This window comes from Melanotaenia boesemani, chromosome 2 (genome assembly GCF_017639745.1).
Source record: "Melanotaenia boesemani isolate fMelBoe1 chromosome 2, fMelBoe1.pri, whole genome shotgun sequence".
Lineage (NCBI taxonomy): Eukaryota > Metazoa > Chordata > Actinopteri > Atheriniformes > Melanotaeniidae > Melanotaenia > Melanotaenia boesemani.
Window position 1 is genome coordinate 25460297 of NC_055683.1, and position 19649 is coordinate 25479945.

Here is a 19649-nt window from a genome sequence, read left to right on the forward strand (position 1 = left end):
CTTACAATGTCCTACATACAACAAAGCACATAGAAATAAGGAAAAAATGGGCCAAAGGAAACAAAAAGAAACCTTAAAAAAAAAAAAAAAAAAAGGTATTTTACCTCTGGGACATGCAAAATAAGATAAAATGGTCTTTTGGGGGGTGGGGGAAGGGGGGGGGGTGCTTGCTGGGAGCTGTTTGAAGCCAACAGCTAAGGTGGCAATAAATATAAAACTCACTGAACATTTATCACAAAGCAACACCTTCTCTTTTAACTTCTATTAGCAACCAAAGTGGGACTAAGGAGCCAATGCTGCTGTCCCAGAGAGGTTTATTAAAAACAGTAGAGCACACAGGCCAGAGATTCAGATAGTTGGCAGATAACCTTGAATCAGCGCACGCGCACACACACACACACACACACACACACGCACACACACACACACACACACACTCACACAAACATATCATGTGCCTGATCTTCTCATAATGACAAGTTTGCTTTTCAGAGCCAGGTATCGGAGCAGGAGGGCAGGGGAGCAGGTGGTACAGAGATACAGCTCTGCTAGGCGGAGCAGCCCTTTGTGCCATTTGGCACTGTCAGCAAGAGCACCCCTCCTTCTCTCTTCACTGTGTCTCCATCCTGGGATATATTGTACATTTTGTTCCTGTTGATTGGAAAAGAGCAGGAGAATAAAAAGAGGAACTCTGTCCAACATCACACAAAGTTTAAGAGCACTCCATTACTGAGGTATGATGCACAGTGGACAGGAGGGAGCAAGACAAAATATAAATATAGTAGGAGTTTAAAAAGAGAGTAGTGGAATAAAGAAAAAAATCTTTGTTCCCTGACTGAACCCATTCAGTCAAAAAACATGAATGACACACATGTATTTTTCATAAAAAAATCTCAGTGGGACTGAGGTTGTCATTCCTGTCAGTAAAAGAGAAGCAGAGTTTGCATGCATCTCCTGAGCAAAGAATGGGTGGGAGTTTGTTGGAGGAGGGTGAGTGGTGACCTTCATCTTTACAGCTGAACAATTCTGCTGAGCTCATATCTTCTGGGGCATGAAAGGACATGCAATGATGTGAGCAGAATTATTTACAATGTCAAATTAGTGAAGACCATTTCTTCTGTTGAAATGTCCAGCAGAGTTTGACAAAGAGGGCTGCGTCACATGCCGATTTTGCAAATAGAAGACTGTCTTCTCTATGATATAGGAGAGTTTCACACATTATGCACACAATGAGCCAAATAACGATTTGACAGTATGGTTTGCACTAAGCTACAACATCCAGCAACACATTATAAATATCTAGCCTTATGTTTGATTAAAGCAGGCGCTTACTGAAGATTAGAGCAGAATGAAAATATGTTGAAAAATATGTTATAGCATTGCTTGCTGTCAAATGTTTTTTCTTGAGGCACATTTTCCAATGTACAGTAGTTGTCCAAAAACCCACCAACAACCCAAAAAATCAAAACAATAATAGATTTAAGAGCATCAAAGTGTTTTAAATATATGCATTACTTGGCCTTGTTAGGGCAGCTTTTCTTCTCCCATTCTTATTCTCAATATATCAGAACTAGTAGTTAAGAGTATGCAATAGATGACAGTGGCTTGTAGTATTTTGTATTAAACGGGACAAAGGCAAAAAAGTGAAGCATGTCTCCCAGCAGGGTGAGATTAAAAGTTGTCACTTTGAGATTTTAAGTTGTTAAAGCATTTTATAGAAGCACTAAACAGTATTACAGACAAAGCCACAGTGATGCTCAGGATAACTTCTATAAGTCTGAGTTGATAAGAAGAAACAGCAGGTCTTGTAAACCTGCCTGGGTTTTCTCAGCATGACCTTTCCCTTTCTGCATTTAGCACATGCCCCTAAACTGTGAATTACCTCAGAGCCCTTTTGGCTTACACACAAGCACAGTCCCCACACAACAGGCCATCCTGAGGTCTCGTTTCCTGTTGCAATCAACAAATCTGTCAATGTCCTTCCCTTCTTTTTGTTCATCACTGCTATGCTGTAAACAGAAGTAAAATGAAATGTCCTTATTTGGCCTTTGCATTTTTCCTGGCTTCAATCCGGCCCTACCACAGCTCTCTCAAAAACAACAATAGAAACTCTTGACATCTCTCCAAAGTCTTTAACTCTCGCTTGGCTGTCTATGTTGTATGCTTTGTTTGCTCTTTTTGTATTCCGTGCCTGCGATCCCTCCATCCTTGACAGTCCCCAGCTGGCGTGGTCTGCTGGCAGAACAACAGATACAGTTGAAATCCCTCCAAAATCTTTGACATCCTCCTCTCCTTTGTTCAGTGGCCTGTATTTTCTCCCTGCTTTGTCAATCTTGCTGAGGTTCAGTGTCTTTCACTTCTTTATTCTCTGTGTTGCAGTCCAACTATGCCTCTTATTCTTTTGTTTAAAGCCCATATCCGCTTGCCTCATCACCACATTGGCATAGTGGGTTCTGCTCTGCAAAGAATTGCCCCAGCTGACATAATCTCAAAAGCTTACATTCACTTTCTGTTTTTACACAATCTTTTTCCATGCATATGCAGTTCTGAGTGTTAATTCTCTTCTGCTCTTTTCTTCCCACACACCACACACAATGGTGACCATATGGCTGCTTTGCAGCAATCAGCACATCTGTGCACACTGGAAATATCCATAAGCAGACACCACTTTTAAAACTTTAGCCCCCCCCCAAAAAAAAAAAAATTGTGCATGTGATAAATCTTTTACCCATATTAAGACATCTAAAAAAAAGAAAGGAAGAAAGAAAAAATTCCAAGCACAATGGAAAAATGTCCATGTGTGATAAAATATAGTGGGAGGTGGGTCCGGGCTGCACAGTGGTATGGTGGTTGGCACATTCACCTCACAGCTAAACAGTTCCTAGTTCAAACCTTGGTTTGTGTGTGGAGTTTCCACGTTCTCCAATGCATGCGTGGGTTCTCTGCAGATGCTCCAGCTTCCTCCAACAGTTCAAAACATGCTTATTAGGTTAACTGGTGGTTCTAAATTCAGCCTCAGACTAAGTCCACTCTTGTTTGCCGTTGTTGGCCCTGAGATAGACTAGTGACCTGTCCAGGGTGTCCCTTGCCGCTAGGATAAGCTCCAGTCCATCTGCCACTTTTTTTTTATGTCTTCATATTTCTTTACGTTAAAATGCTCACTTTCTTTGTCCTGTAGTCGCTTTATCAGTGAGTGGCTTCAAATGTGGTTTAATTGCCTTTAAATCTGTATTACACTTACAGAAAAAAAGAATAAAAGTAATGATGATTAAACTGCATTCATTCCCTCCATGATAATTTACAAGTTGGGTCTGATGTCCAACACTCAGGTCTCTTTCATTGTAGAACAAAGATAAAATTAGCATTAAAAATATGCATTTCTAATTAATTAACCATCTTGAGTTTTTGTCAGTGTTGATTATAACTGAAATTCGATTTCATCACAAGCTGAAATATCTCAGCCAGACATGCTATTGACCTGCTGCTGTGAGCAGCACTTACCTATTGATTCAACAGTGACCACATTTGTGGCTGTGGGTAAATGATCAAAGCGAACAGCCAACCAACACAAAACTCTATCTTTTATCTCATGCAAGACCTATTCCCTGCACTAATATCACATACACTGCAAACACATTTTGAGTGATGGCATCTTCAGTGGGGGCTAATGATGAAAATGTGTTCGATCTTCTTCTGAGCATTGAGATGCTCCCTGAGGACTCCTGCAGAAAAGAGGCAAGTGATACAGCAGAAGTAAATGAGGATGGTAGTTGCAATCTCAGTCTTTACCCTTAATCATTCTGCATGACTTAAAGACACAGGATGTACATATGCTGTTTGCAAAGTGACTCTTTTGTCTTCTTTAACAGCAGAATTGACAGGCTCATTAAGTTTCTTCACTTGGTAAGAAATGCAGAAACAATCTGATACTGGATTTGCAAAGATAAACATCACTGTACTATTTCAAGGTTGTTGAAGGTGCAGTTTGAAAAACAGCAGAGGCAGCAGTCTAACCAAGTCGTAGAATGAGATGGCAACAAAAAGGAAGCTATGCAGAAAAATAAACAAAAGGGATGAGAAAGGCAAATCCAAAGTCAAACTGATGGGGACCTCTGCAAGAAACAGATCAGTTACTTAGTACCACTCACATACTCTAAGTTAGTAATGGCCCTTAAGAGTAACAGCATGGGGGATTTCTGCAGGAATAAAGTGTATGGAGTAGCAGCTGACAGCCAGCGGGATGCAAAGAGAATGCACTACATTAAAGTTAAAGGAAAGAGCTGAGTCCAGTACTGCACTGAAGCTCAGTTCACAACAGAGGAACCAATCATCCAGTATGGCTGCAAACCACTATTTCCTAATGTAAAACTAACATTTGATTATGCTTTAATTGATCATTATAGTCTTACTTGTAAGACCAAAGCGTAATAGTTCATTCCTTGGATCTCACAAATTTTCCAAAAACTAGTGAGACCACAACCCGGTATTTAAATTTTTCATCAAATATAAAATAAATAAAATCCATTATATCTGTACCCATCACTCAGGTTTAGAGGACACCTCAAGTCTAAATGTGCTTTCTGGGGTCTTAAAAATTATTCACATTTTTACTAATATACAGAAAGATAACACCATGATGAAAACAACATAAGATGTTTGGTTAAGTAGGTGGGCCGCCAGAAGAGTGTGAACCCTCCTTAAGCTTTGGAGAAGTAGTAGATGGATCAAGGACCATTTTGCAAATGCTTGGCATTTTCTTGATGGTAGAGTAGAGAGCTTTACACATTGGTCCACAGTCTCTCTGGGGGTTTATTATGGTCGAGATCCAGTGACTGAACCCATAGCTTATGATTCACATCTTCATAATCAAACCACCCTGATGTTTCATGCAAATAATATTCGGGAATTATCTTCCAAGATGAATTGCACTGTTAAACCACAGGATAACGACAAAAAACTTGGCATTGATGTGCACTGATCCTTTTCTGTAAGGCAACAGACATATCAACCTATACTGTGCCATCATAGGTGCCATTATATTTAACAAGTACAAAGGAAATTCTTTTCTATCTTCAGTGAAAAAAACACTGAGATGAAACTTGACTGACAAAGAGACAGAAACTTTTATAGAAGATGATTGATTGCAAGTGGCCCTGATTACAGGTCAAAACTCCAAGAGAAAAAGGCATCACTACAGATAAGCTTATTGACCAGAGGACATTTTTTTCTCCAGATTAAATATGATCCATTTTTTCTTCTTCTCTCCAGTGTCCAATCTCCTCTACAAAAAAACCCTATGGGGCAACATGGGATATTTGTAGAATTAAGAATTAGTTAAAATATATTGCTTACCTTCAGATCTGCATGCACAATGAACAGAGGTACACTATCCAGCCACAAAATAAATAAATAAATAAAAGAGGAAATTTTACAATGTCAAAACAAGGATTTATTAGGCTGAAATGGTGAAAGAGTGGTTCTGAGAGTATGAGGCATCATTTTCACACATTAATTCACATTCCACCACATAACCTAATGATTATGATAATCTTTGCTGCATAAAGTCTCCTCTATCACATCCCAGTCTAACTGCCATTATCAAACACAAGATCTTGCCCAAAAAATGCAACTCTGGAGAAAAACATATGTTGTGACAGTATAAGCGTATAACTATGTTGTGGAGAATACATGCTTTAATGAAAGCTAAAGATACTCCAACAAAAAAAGGCACAGTAAATAATGCATAATATAAACCACAGACAATAGAAAATGACAAGACATCAGGGCTTAGCTTAAAAAAACAGGGGGTCAAAAGGAAGATAAGGATGTTTACTTAAATATCTTTGAGAGTTATACAGGAAGGGTGTGACAGACAAGCAATTCAAATTACTTCCTCATTCTCTGAGATGTGAGGCCTGGAAATGGCCTTCGATGATTTAAATTTAATTCACAGGCTAAACTGTTAATAAAATACTTTATAGTCACGTATAACAGACACATTGCATAAGCAGTAATGGAGAAAAAAAAGCACTTTAACTGCATACACACAAACCTGCAGAGTCAGTCTGAGTGCTGTAGAAGGCTTCAGCAAGCACCAGCTGCCCTTCATCTTCACTCATTCATAATTCACACAATCATTTATCACATGCACACTCCTGTTGTGCACCCTAACGAATCACTACAGCCCACAACCATACATAGGGTGTGACTGCATGTGTGGGTGTTTACCATACTTGAATGGCAAAAGCAAAATTAAGTGTTTATGTCTGAGCGATATGTGATGGATGAAGTGAGAGGTTATTGTGTGTCACCTTAAGAATGAGCTCCATCTGTCAACGTCAGTAAAGGCAAGTATGTTTCAGTGTAGAGGAGCTCTGGCATTTTCTGTATCCTTGATGACAAAGGAAAAAAGCTTAGAAGGCATCAGTGAGTCATGAAAGCAATTTATCATCAGGACCTCCTTTAGTTCATACACAACACACACTGTACCAGAAGAGATCTAAATGACAAACCCAATATGCAGTGAGATAGCGAAAGCTGTAAAAAAGACATACAAAACACTTTTCTTTCACTTTTAAGGTGGGGAAAAAAGCAGTGTGTGTACACATGTCCAGCCACCCCCCTTCGCAACCTACCAACACCCTCTGCATGTTGTGCTTACACACAAGTGGGCTTTCTTTTCAAATATTGCAAAAACAAAAGATGCACTTAAATTCAATTTGGCCCCTCTTTCTTTGTCAAAGCATCGGTCTTGACAACTAAAGAGAGACAGCTGACCCTCACCCCTTTCAGTAGCCTGTTGCCATGGCAATTAACCTTTGCAGGCAAAGAATGCAGTGATAGAGTAAGTGTTTGTGTTTGTTTGTGTGTATGTGTGTGTGCATGCTGCTGCAGATGGGAAATATCCTTACTGTAAAGTGCAGGTACATAAAAGCTCTGTCAAGGACAAACATTAGAAACAACTACAATTTTTCTTTCTCACATTGCAAAACCAAAACTGTTTTTGGATACCATGAGAACCTTCACAGACTTTTTTTTTTTTAAATTATTTTAATTGTATCTTTTCATCATTTCAATCTTTTAGTCTGCAGATGAGAATGTTAGGTTCTCAGGAAAAGATACTGCTGATCTCAGGTACGTGAAAACACTTTCCATAGAACAAGACAGGTTGCTACATGACTTTTGGCCTTGTATACTTTTGAGATGAGAAACACTGATGCACAATTTGCTATCCTCCCCCAATCTTCCACTTCTCATGACCTCTGAGTTACAAGGCTGATAACTGAAAAGTCAGTCAGTGTCCACCTCTACCCATCATATCAACGCATGGCTGCATTAGATTGCCTGTATTAACCCACCATATTATTTTGGTAAAGAATTCGCTGAAATATCAACTTGAAGCACATTACTCTCCCATTTCGTCAGACCAGAAACCCCAGAGTAAACTAATGGTTCCTAGGATAATATCAATATCTATGTTTAAAAATGAGTCTGTGTGCAAGCCTTGAGTCAACCTTCATCATACATTTTAACACTGAACTAGACTGCTTGACAATATTTAATTTGTCAATGTTATAACTCTTCAAATGTGCTGAATCATCCTCTCGATTAGTAAATAGAGGAATAGGTTGCCAGCATATTATCCTTTATTGGCTGGCACTAATATTGATCATGTTTTGTGTTCTTGTTTCTCACTGAATTAAATTCAAAATACCAAAAAGCCTCTGATCGAAATGAAACAATATCTGCTTGACAACACTTTTTCTAGCAAGTTCTGCTCCACAGGCTTCATAAGCAGTGTCTGTTCTAACAGCTCAGCCATGTTAGCTGCTTTCGAGTGTGGCTTCTTTTCAGGCAGGCATCTGCGCTGTTAATATCAAGTTCTCTTCTCCACCTCGCTCTGGATCATCTCCAACATAATAGACAGAGGTAAGAGCTTTGAGTTTATAGGACAGCTTTCTACAATATATATAGGGCTTAGAAGTCTGAAGGGCTCCACTGGCACATGAGAAGTTGAAGGAATCACAGAATCAGTTTAATAGAAAGTTTTCTGAGCAATGCAGATAAGACTATTACAGCTCTTTGCAATATGTTTTCTGCTTTCCTACACCTGATTCTGAAACTCATCACGCCAGCTCAGTACAAATCTTTTGTTGCTCACTGGGTGGAAACAGCAAACAATACACTTGCTGCACAATTCTTCTAAATAAATCCAGCTTTTATATTCTTACTGAGTAACAGTGTGACACAGCAGATAACCTAAATGATCACTGTTATAAAACTTTCGCTAATCACATAGCGGACATTCAGTAACCTTGCTGTAATTTCCCCTATCTTTGTATAGCATGACAATGTGTCTGCAGACTTGTCCTGTATATTAGGACTAAAGAAAACTGATGATATCACATCACTGCAATCCCATGCTTCGCTGAGCTATAATGTACAATACGGAGCAACATTGTGCAATGCAGTGTGATGCATCATGGCATTACACTCGAGGTAGAGCTGCAATCTACCATTCAGAGCCAAGGTGCTTTAGCCAGAGCTTGGTCACTGCAATACAGTTTTGCAGTTTAAAGTCTCACTGACTGTTTCACTCCCCTGGCTCTCTTTGCATTTGTGCAGTTGAATCACCCTTAAAGACTTCAGGGACAAAAAGTGAATGAAGAACACTGTAAGTCATCTAGCGGTAAATCTGTGATCCACTTAGTACTCATTTATTTTACAAAAACATCAAAGCTGCCACCACATCCTCACCATACTATGTCTGCATCTCCTAACCACTCTAAGCAGTGAGCCTCTCCACCCAGTGCAGTGTACTTCACTATTACCCCCCCACCACACCCCTCCACTCTATCTCCTTCTTTCTACAGTAGGGCTGCATGCTGTGTGCGCATACTGATTTGGACTAGAAGAGTCTAGACGGAAATTATGCCAGGTATTTGATTGCTGGCAGGGGGAGAAGACAGCTGAGTATATTTTAGGGTGAAAAGTCAAACTATTTAACTTTTTGTCAAGTGCAGCAGAACACATGCAAACACATACTTAACCCTTTGGGTGTGCAATTGGCAGTTACAACCGTGCGTAGCCCATTTTTCTATACTGCCTGGCCCAATTGAAAGAAGTCATGACCAAAAATAAAAGGTCAGACATTCCAATATTTCATTGGAGCACCTTTAGCTTTGATTACAGCAGCAATTGCTGTGGCATCATTCGATAAGCTTCTGTCATAAGATGTATTTCCATCCAGTGCACCATGATCTTGTACTGATGATGGGAGAGTCCGACCACCCCATCCCACCCCAAAGACTCTCAATGGGGTTAAGATCTGGACTCTGTGGTGACCAGTCCATCTGTAAAAATTACGTCATGCTCCCTGAAACACTCTTTCACTATCTGAGCCCAATGAATCCCGGTATTGACATCTTGAAATATGGTTGTGTCATCAGAGAAGAAAAATTCCATTGATGGAATAACCTGCTCATTCAGTATATTCAGGTAGTCAGCTGACCTCATTCTTTGGGTACATAATGTTGCTGAACCTAGACCTGACCAACTGTAGCAAACCCAGATCATAGACTGCCCCCACAGGCACATACAGGAGGCACTAGGCCTGATGGCTGCATCACTTCATCTGCCTCTCTTCTCATTCTGATGTTCCCTTCACTCTGGAACAGGGTAAATCTGGACTCATCAGACCACATGACCTTCTTCCATTGCTTCAGAGTCTAATCCTTATACTCTTCTGTTTGATTTCACCAAACGTTTAAGTGATCGTTGAGGATGTTTTTTCTGACTACATTTCTTCTTGGTATATGATGGTTCCCACTATCCTTCCAGTTTTTAATATGTTTGAAAGCTCTTAACCTAATTTTTATTATAGTTTCTACAATCACCTTAGATGTTTTCTCTGCTTGAGGCCAGTGATTTGACTATTCTTAAACAGATTAACATCTTTTCCATAACCACAGGATGTGTCTTTCAGCACGGTTGTTTAAGAAATAAGAAGCAACTCATTGCATCAGTTGGGGCTAAATAACTTCTTGCCAGCTGAAAAATAATTGCCCATGCAGTAACTATCCAATAGGAGGTTCGTACCTGTTTGCTTAGTTAAATCCAGGTGGTGACTTTATTTTTGGCCAGGCAGTGTATTATTGGGCTATTATTCTTTCAACCTCACAAAGACAGCTGCTATACTTCTGGAATGAATTGCATCTACTTAAAAAACAAGAGATGATAGCCAAAACAGTGACTTAATTAGCCTGCAATTATATACAAAATAAAACAGGACAGGGCTACTTTTTAGCATAGATTGAACTTTAAAAATGTTTTAAAAAGAACATTAACAAAAAGCTTCAGGCAAATATTGTACAGTTTGCTGACTGACGGCACAGCTCGACAGGACAGCTTTCACACAGTTGGGGCAGAGATGTGTGAAAGTGAATGTGTGCATGTGAATCTTTGAAAAAGCCCACATGGCTCTCTTGATAACTACTTGGTGCAGAGCATGAAGTGCTAAGACCGGAGTGGATGGACATAGAATTTCCTTCACACGTACTATTTGCTAAGTTATCTCTACTTTCAAATCAACCATGTGTGATTAATTCTTGTTCTTGATGTTTCAAGGTGGACATGAAGTTGAGACAGGTTCATGCACATCAACAATAACTTCATTCTCCTCTGCGGAATATGTAAGAATCCTTGGCTGTTTTTTTCTGATATCTACCCGACATGAAACCCTCTGTAGTTGTCTTCCATCTTGCCTCATCATAAGTATACACAGCCATGACAGTCTCATTGTAAATAATCAATAGCATTTATTGTGATAAAAAGGTCTGGTTGGCAGGCAGTTGATGTGTTCAGGGGTCAGGATAACACTGGGCTAGTGTGAATAGATATGAAGATGGAGAATTACTAACATTAATCACTTTGGCCAAAGAGATTACACAGTCTTCCTTAATTAGAAAGCTCCCACAGGGTAAAGACAAGAGACCAGTGTGAGAGAAGGTGATACTCTACAGCTACCCTGTTCAGCTTTGCTCAGCAGTATGACTTCAAGAAGGTCATGCTTACAATTTAAAACTCCATCTGAGAACATGCTATATAACCTTTGAGGAGGCTAGTTATTTAGAACCCTGTTCAAATTAGTAAGGGGTTTTGTAATTATATAAATGATCTGTCAGAAGCTCAAATTTATTAAAGTATTTTTACATCATTACAGTAGAGCTTGTGTTTTTCTTCAATTAATTTACCATGAGCTTCAGCACCAGCCTAGACAAAATTCAGCATGCATACCAAGCACAAAGACTCTTGAGCAAAAAGTCCTTATAGCAGCATAATGATTATTTTGTTCATTTTTGGTGACAGGATAAATATGTCATTAACAGACCACTGACTTATTACATTTTAATTGCCATGGTGACTTTGTTAGCAAACAATGTTTACACAATTAACAGTCATAGCATAAAATTCTTAATTATATATGTATATATATTATATAACCTGATGAATATAGAGTCAATTTACATATTTAAACTGGACGGTAAATCATCCATTATGTCCACCGTTATTGTCCAATTCTCCAATCAGGCCAACTGGTTAACTGCCAGTTCTTCTCTTTATTCAGGGTTGAAAATAAGATGCCACATGCAACTGGCAACATAATCAGAGTATTACAGAAATACTGGCTCATAATTTTTGACCAAACTGGATAGAGACATAGCCATTCTACTACTGCACTTAAAACTGAACTTTCATTAATACGAATGGCAGTAACAGAGGTTTGATCGGTTTAAAAAAAACAAATGCCCTATAAGTGAGCGCTGCTTAACAGGAAGTCTATTTTTTTGGATGATAACTATCCATCACTGAATGGAAAAATTAGCTAAAACTTTCTATATCTATATCTCTCTCTCTCTCTATATATATATATATATATATATCTATATAGATATATATAGATATATATATATCTATATATATCTATATATATATATATATATATACACACACACACCGCTAGGTTTTCAGAATACATCCTTGAGTCACAAAACAAGTGTAGGCATTATTAATCTGTAATATTTTTACAGATAAAGAGATTAAAACTGTAACTAGGTTTAGTGAAATAATTACACACAATCACAATCTGTTAACACAATCCCCTGTATACATCCGCCAAAAAAACTAGATGATTTTCTCTAGAAACAATGAAAATGAAAGAGGAAAGAGAAACATTTGGATCTTTGACAGAATAATGCAGCCACACTAACAGTGTCCTCCAAAGGGACAATCTTCTGCAGGTGCCGTCACTCTGCATTAAGCACAAAACAAAGACAGACAGGTACTTTTTCAGGGAAATGCAACTAAATATAGCTCACATTTCCAGTAAGGAAAATCAACAACCAAACAAGATCTGAATTCACGTGTAGCCCCTAGAGAGACAAGCACACAAAGGATAAAGTATGTGTACTGTTGCAGACTTTGAAGATCTTATCACTACATCTTTCCAGCTAACTTGGTTATGATTCTACTTTAGACTCATTATCCTTTGCATTTATCTGAATTATAACTAAATTAATCTGATAAATCTAATAATGAAACAAAAACTGATTTCTAGTTCCAACTTCCAGACAAACGACTTGAACATAATAAAGCATTGCTCTGAGCTCAAATAAAATACAATTTTTTCTGTTTGTATTTTTAAAGAACTTGACCAATTGACAGAATAAGATTATTATATTATTTTACTTATCTTCTTTTTTTCTCTTTGTCTGTCTGGTAAATAATCCTTTAGTTAGTAATTTCAGTGCTTTGAATTTCCATTTTTAGACAACATGAAGCTGTAGACAGATTCAAAGATTTGGAGCCTGGATACCTGAAAACTCAAACATGTATTTTTCTCCATGTTTTGGTTTTCTATGGATTAATCAATTAGGGGGGGGAGTATTTTCAAATTTAAAAATGCTAAAAAATAATTATATGGAGCCTCTTTAATTATCATGATATTAAACAACTGTTAAAATCACAGCTTTACAATCAAAGCACATTTCAATTTTTTCATAAAAAAGCACAGGCCTCAGGTCAGAACTGGGGAAGCAACATGACGCAGCTGTAACACTCAAGTGACCAAATGTGGCTGCACCCCATTTAGAATTAAGATTAAAAACAAAAAAATAACATACTTTCAAAAGACAAACTTAAAAATCTTAATCTGTCAGTAAAACAAACTAATTACTGTGGAACTGTAACAACCCTCAGCAGCCAAAAACTATTTCAGAAACTAAACACAACACACCTACTAAAACAAAAAACAACAAAAAAAATACACAGATGACAGCTCCACAGCGATCAATGTCTATATCAGAGCAATTTACTTCCAAGTAAGACAACAGGGACCAGACCCAGCCAGGATCCACGCCTGGCTGCAATGTTATTCAACTGATTTACAGAGTCTGGCCAGACAGTCCAGGGAATTTTACAGCACTGGAGAACAGCTCTCACCTGACAGCCAGCTCTCTCACTGGCACAGAAAATCTACAAGCAGAAGATAAATCCTGGGAGGAGAACTAAATGTGTGATGAATGCAAGAAAGAAGTAGCGAAAACAAAGTAGGGAGTGATTACACTTAGGGTAACATTTATTTATATGTTAAAAAAAGAGGTGTAAAAGCAAGACTGCTAATCACTCAATCTAACAGGATGAGGTTGAACTGCAGACCCATAAATCACTCTTGCTGGCTGGCAAACAAAAGGCACTTTCACTTGAGCTTGTTCCTTTACTGTTAAATCAAATAATTCCTGGGAAAATTCATTCTGCCTTTTAATAGTCTACTGGGTGTACAAATAAATTGATAATTTATAAACCGCAAATTATTAATGCACATACTCGAATTGCAAATGTGTGTGAATTCCCTGGTGATAATAATCCCTGCCTTAAATGCCCTGGGCAAAATGGGATGCACAGCCTCCTAGCAGCACAGTGAAGCAACAATAAACCTGAATGTTAACTGAAAAGGGCAGGTGAACACCCTCTGCAATTCTTTAGTCAGACACTGTCACCTCACTTACAATGGATGATAATGGATCAGCAAGCTTTAAATGAAAAGAGCCATTAAGCCCACATTTAGTCACACTAAGACAATTTGCATAAATATATCAAATAAAAGCTGTAGTCAAGCAGTTTTAAGGAAGGAAAAAAGACAAGGTAGTGAGATGAAAATGCAGCTGCAGGCAAGCCTCTAACAGAAAAGGTGACATACATTAAGTTGTAAAGCAATCCTTGAGATTCAGAGCGAGGTTAAGAGAATAGGACACATTGAGGATGTCTGGAAGGCAATGTAATTGAGTGAGAGAACAGAGAGAGCTGAGGGGAGTGAAGATTGGGAAAGAAGATGGCGTCTGAATGTGATATAGTACAAACATCATAGAGGGGACAGAAACTCAAATCCTGCCAGAAAAATCAGTGCCGGGTACAACACGTGATGATTAAACACCATGTCGACCTTGACAAATGCAAATTCTTCCCTGCAACTACTTTGATTCTGACAATATGCTGGCAAGTAGACATTTTCTTTGAGAATTACAGGACATAAACTTGAATTAATATAAATGTTAAAGTTTGTGGGTTCATGGAGGATTATCGGGAGCATTAAGCCTGAGGGTCTCAGCCAATTTATGACCATTACTCTATAGTGTGGAAATGCCTAATGCTTTCATCAGAAATGAGAAAAAAAACTACCTTTGTTGTACTTCAAGTTACATATATTTTAAAAATGCAGGAACATAGTCAACTTTTTCCCTTTATGTGCTTACCTTTGAGCTGATCAGCTACCACACTCGGGCCTATCCTCTCATTAACCTGCCCATCTTCACGCTGGTATCTGTCATCCAGGAAGTTGGCTGTGGCCTGGGATAGGTGGACCTTTCCAGCTACACCCAGCTGCTCCATCAGATTGGCCAGATTAACATCGTTGGACCAGACATCAAACTTGAAGCGTTTCATGCCCAGGATACCACACAGAACAGTGCCAGTGTGGACACCCACTCTCATGTTCACCATCTCCTTCTTCTCCTGGCAGAATTGCTCTATTGCCTGAATCATGCCCAGGCCCATCTCTATGCAGCAATATGCATGATCTGGTCTGGGTTCTGGACAACCAGCCACACAGTAGTAACAATCTCCTAGAGTGCTGATCTTTTCACAACCAGTGAGCTCACAAAGTCTGTCAAAGCGTCCAAATAAGTCATTTAGTAGCCCAACGAGAGCATGAGCAGATTTGTTGGCAGACATTTTGGTAAAACCCACTATATCTGCAAAGAGGATGCTGACAGGCTCCATCCGTTTCATGTTGAAGGGTCTGAAAATAATCTGGCCTCTGGGAATAGAAGTTTTCTTGCGTTTGTTGTTTTTTGGGCTAGAAATGGCAGCAGCTGCTCCACTGGTGGAATAACGTTTAACAGAATGGTCACCTATCTCCTCATCACCCTGCTTCATCAGCTCATCCGCCACAAGTCTTGGCATAACAGAGTGAATCATCCTCTCCTTTAAGGCTTTCTCCACCTCCAGATCCTTGCCGTGCATGATAGCTTGACCAACCTTAAGAAAGGTGCTGCGTGACCGTACCTCGGACATGATGAACAGGTGGATGCCAGTGGCATGAGCACAGAGATGGAGCAAGGCTTTGGCTGGGCCCAACCAGCTTAATGTGTCCCAATCTGACAGAGAGGCTAAGATCCAGGTCTCCCCTGACTGGGTGAGGTGCAGCCAGCCCAAACTCTCAAAAAAGACAGAGTAGAGAAACCCAAGCAGGACAGAAGCAAAGAGACGAACATGTAGAACGCTATAAAGTAACAGCAGAACTTCAATACAGAGGGAGAAGGTGCCTACAGGAGAGAGACAGGGGAGTCTGGTGTCACTTCCTACAATTTTTTCAGTGGACTGGTTGTATGTGGGCCCTATGCCACTGAATTCTTCTTCATCAAGTGCAGGTGTGGGAATGTCTGGGTCCATGAAGCGTGATGTTTGCATCTGGGGGGCCAGGGTCAGGATGAAGGTTACAAGGATAAGCAGCAGAGATGCTTGGTTGTAGCAGCGTGAATACAGCTTGGTAAAAGTTAAAAGGAAGAGAAGGAGGCAGAAAATTAAGAAGGAAGCAGTGGGGAGGAGAAAAGTAGACCTGTCACAGCGGGATGGGTTGGCAGCAAAGTATAATCCCCATAGGAAACAGGAAGCTACCAGGTAAAAGAGGACATAGCGGAAGCGCCGCTGTGTCTGAGGGAAACATCGTTCTCTGCAGGCTTCCTCCAGAATAGAAGAGTCAAACTTTGGATCCCAAAAATGACCTGCTGATCTTTCAAAAAGCTGAGGCATTTTCCTCTGAGCACGAAAACTCTTAACCATAGGCCTCCTCACTCCAGATTCTCCAGAGCTACAGCTAGAAGAAATACTGTACTTGCAGTGTTTGGCTCCCCCCATGAATCCTCCTCCAATTGAACTCAGTGGTCCACCTCCATGTTTGTGTTTGACACTGCTGCCAATTCTCACTGAGATGCCTCCATCTCCACTTGAGTCACAGCTCACTTCTGTGTTGTGAGGCAGCAGTTGCTGATGTTGGGGAGATGCCATGTTGGTTTTAACGTATCCAAAAATGTGTGTGTGGGGGGGAGACGGACAAGGCACCGTAATTTATGGGGAAAGTACAGCCAAAAATGGTAAGGCAAAGTATGTAGCCACAATATCACAACTATGGTAATGATTCTTAGTCGTTTTTAAAAAAGAACACAAGCAAAAACATTTTCAAGAAAAATCCCACAGACGTTATAGTGCTCTGATTTTATGAACACTAGCAGGCTAGCCTGTGTTTTTGAGTTGTTCATTATTGCCCCTCTTGACGTCAATCTCTGCATTCCTCTACATTCCCGTCTGTTTTGACGCACTTGAGACTGCAAGGTTCACTCGCTGCCTGCACTGTTACAGTCCAAGTCAACTGGGCAGCAGTCTGCTTCACTCATTGGAAAATACTAAAGAAAACCGACAGAATATCGCGCGTAAAGAAGGAGGATGGGGAAACAAATGCATTGAAAAAAATACTGCATACGTGATTTAGAGAAGTTTTGAAATAGTCGAAATCATGAGTAAGAAAATCCAGTTCCGCTTATTTATTTAGACAGTCCGCTATAACTAGAACACTTTAATGACTGGAGGATATCCAGACAGATCACTTTATCCAGTTTTTCTCACTTCCACTGGGCATATGCAGAAATGGGATAGGCTACCTTAAAAAAAAAAAAAAAAAAACTTGAAAGGGAACTTGAGTGCAAAAACTACCCCCGGAGCTTTAAATATACCCGCATGCTCCTTGCTGCAGGGCCTAATCGCAAGTGTTCTCTTGGACGGAGCCCCGTCCTTTCCTGACTTTCTGCTCCGGAGTCTCCGCTGCCACCTCGTTTCCAAACTCGTCAGATTTTTGTGTAAGCAGGTCCGCAGGGGACCTTGTGCGTAACAAACACCCTAATGAAAATGTTTGGATTTATTGCAAGAGCGTAGCTGTCACTGACTCATGCATAGACACGTTTCTCAAAGCTATGCACAGAGCAGTTTTAGTTTAGTGTCCCATCAGTATTGCTTTGGTATCCAGTCACACCACAAGTCGCCAATCCATCGTCACAGTGCGCCCCGGGAAAATATCCAGATGGTATATCCAGATCCTGACCATGACGGTTCCTTGACTTGTATACCCAGTGTCACTGGACAGCTGTGATGAAAAACGCAGTCGAGAGTAGACTACACCAAGTATCGTGCGATCTTTCGTTTAGTCTGAAGTAAAGTTTGCCCACAACGGATTGGTCACCCTTGTGAACGCCAGACGACGAAAGCCCAGGGAGCGTCGAGCTAATTAATAGGTCTCCACCTCCTCTCCATAACCCTCCACCTCCCACCTCAGTCCCACAGGTTAAAGCAGAGCGCTACCTTGATCCAACCACTTTAATTAAATTGAATGGAAAGTGGCGAGAATGTCGTCATACCTCCAAATAATTTCCATTTAGTCCAAGACCAACATCAATTTAGGGTTGATGTTTCATCTTCCCACCTTTCCGTCCCCTGTGCCGTCCACACTGAGAGAAGAATATACCTCTTCGTGTTATCTGACCATTTTGTGCGCGCTAGAGCAGCTGAAACGCTTTGCGCGCTCTCCTGGCGTGGTGGGCAAAACACGGGGGCAGCAGCCGCCACCATCTTCTGTGTGTCGACAGCCGTCCAGCCACGGGAATGGAGCGTGCGCGCGCGCATGCATGCGCGAGGGAGAGCGAAAGAAACATTGTTAAAATTGAATGAAGATGGTTTCCGCTTTTCCCCTTTAACAATAAAACCCCAATCGCAACTGGATGTATCAAGCCGAGTCTGGCACACCATTTAGTCTTTTATCTTGGTCCAGAACGACCTTTTGTTTTATAGAAATTTCGCTTTAAACTACCTTACCAGCACACTAAATGACGGAAGCTCCCCCTCCCAACCCCATTCGTTTTTTTTAACACCATCATTTTTATTGAGAAACGATCGAGTTTGAGCATCCAATATTTCTTAAAGAGATTGCAATTACCACAAGTTTAATGTGGCTAAAGCTCGAGCATAAGCAACCCACCAATCTATTAAACAATTCAATTAAAAACTTTTTATAGAAAACATCAACAAAGATAGACTAATGAAACAAAAAAAAAAAATCGTTGAATGCTACATCAAATAATTGGCATGTAAAAAAGCGCACTTCCTTGAGGTTTAGATCTTATTATTGTCATGATGGATGTTAAACTTAAAGCGCTTCATCTGATGCAAAAACACATTTTACTACCATTTATTATGAAAGGTATACATTTCCGCCCAGTTACTCAACGTTAACTTGACGTTGCTGTCCATTATTTGGCAAAAAGAGGCGAGGAACAGAAGGATTGGCTGAGTGAGGGGAGGGGTCGTCATTTGGGAGATTCTGAACAAAATCTACATTTTTTTACTCCAGCGGCAATGAACTGCTGTAACATATAATAATATAAAAAAAATGCCCTATTATGGCATTAAAACAGTTCTCATTGGAGGGTACTTTAATGTACTGTAATGTCCACAAAATATAGCCTACTAAAATATAAAAATAATACATGCAATATATGCATTCTTTTCTCTTCTTCTGGACTCAACAGTTTATTTGTTTTTCTAAACTATGGATCTGACCCATCCTGATCTTTCTGCTATTATTTTTTTTGCTGATTTACTTTGAACTCTTAACAATATAATTTTCACTTGTATTGAGATCTCATTTGACTACATGTTGTGATTATATAGCAACAACTCCAAAATGCATACGCCAAATATGTAATGACCTGTAAACCTTTTTTAAACATCTTAATTGATTCAATTGATAAAGATGACCTACAGTGTGTGAAACTGCTTTTGAATCTATTGTGCAATTACATTTTTACATTTTTATCAAAAGCTATAACTTTTTAAGTATACACTTCATGTTCAAAATCATTGTAAAGGTGTCATTTTGAATGCTTTTATCCAACAGATTTTACAGAAAAGCATTCATGGCAAACCCTGACCTTCGATAAAAGATGTTTTCATTTTGGTAGTAAGATTTTTTTTTTAAAAGTGGAAAC

The 19649-nt window shown here is 39.6% G+C and overlaps 1 protein-coding gene across 1 annotated transcript in view; it reads right to left on the reverse strand.

Moving 5' to 3' along the window:
• Positions 1-17228, reverse strand: part of LOC121629994 (adenylate cyclase type 9-like) — a 31973-nt gene extending 14745 nt beyond the window's left edge. Inside the window, exon 1 of the mRNA XM_041970000.1 lies at positions 14811-17228. Within this exon, the coding sequence (XP_041825934.1) occupies positions 14811-16623 (1813 nt within the window). The 5' untranslated portion in view covers positions 16624-17228. The remainder of the gene's footprint in view (positions 1-14810) is intronic.
• Between the last annotated feature and the right edge of the window lie 2421 nt (positions 17229-19649).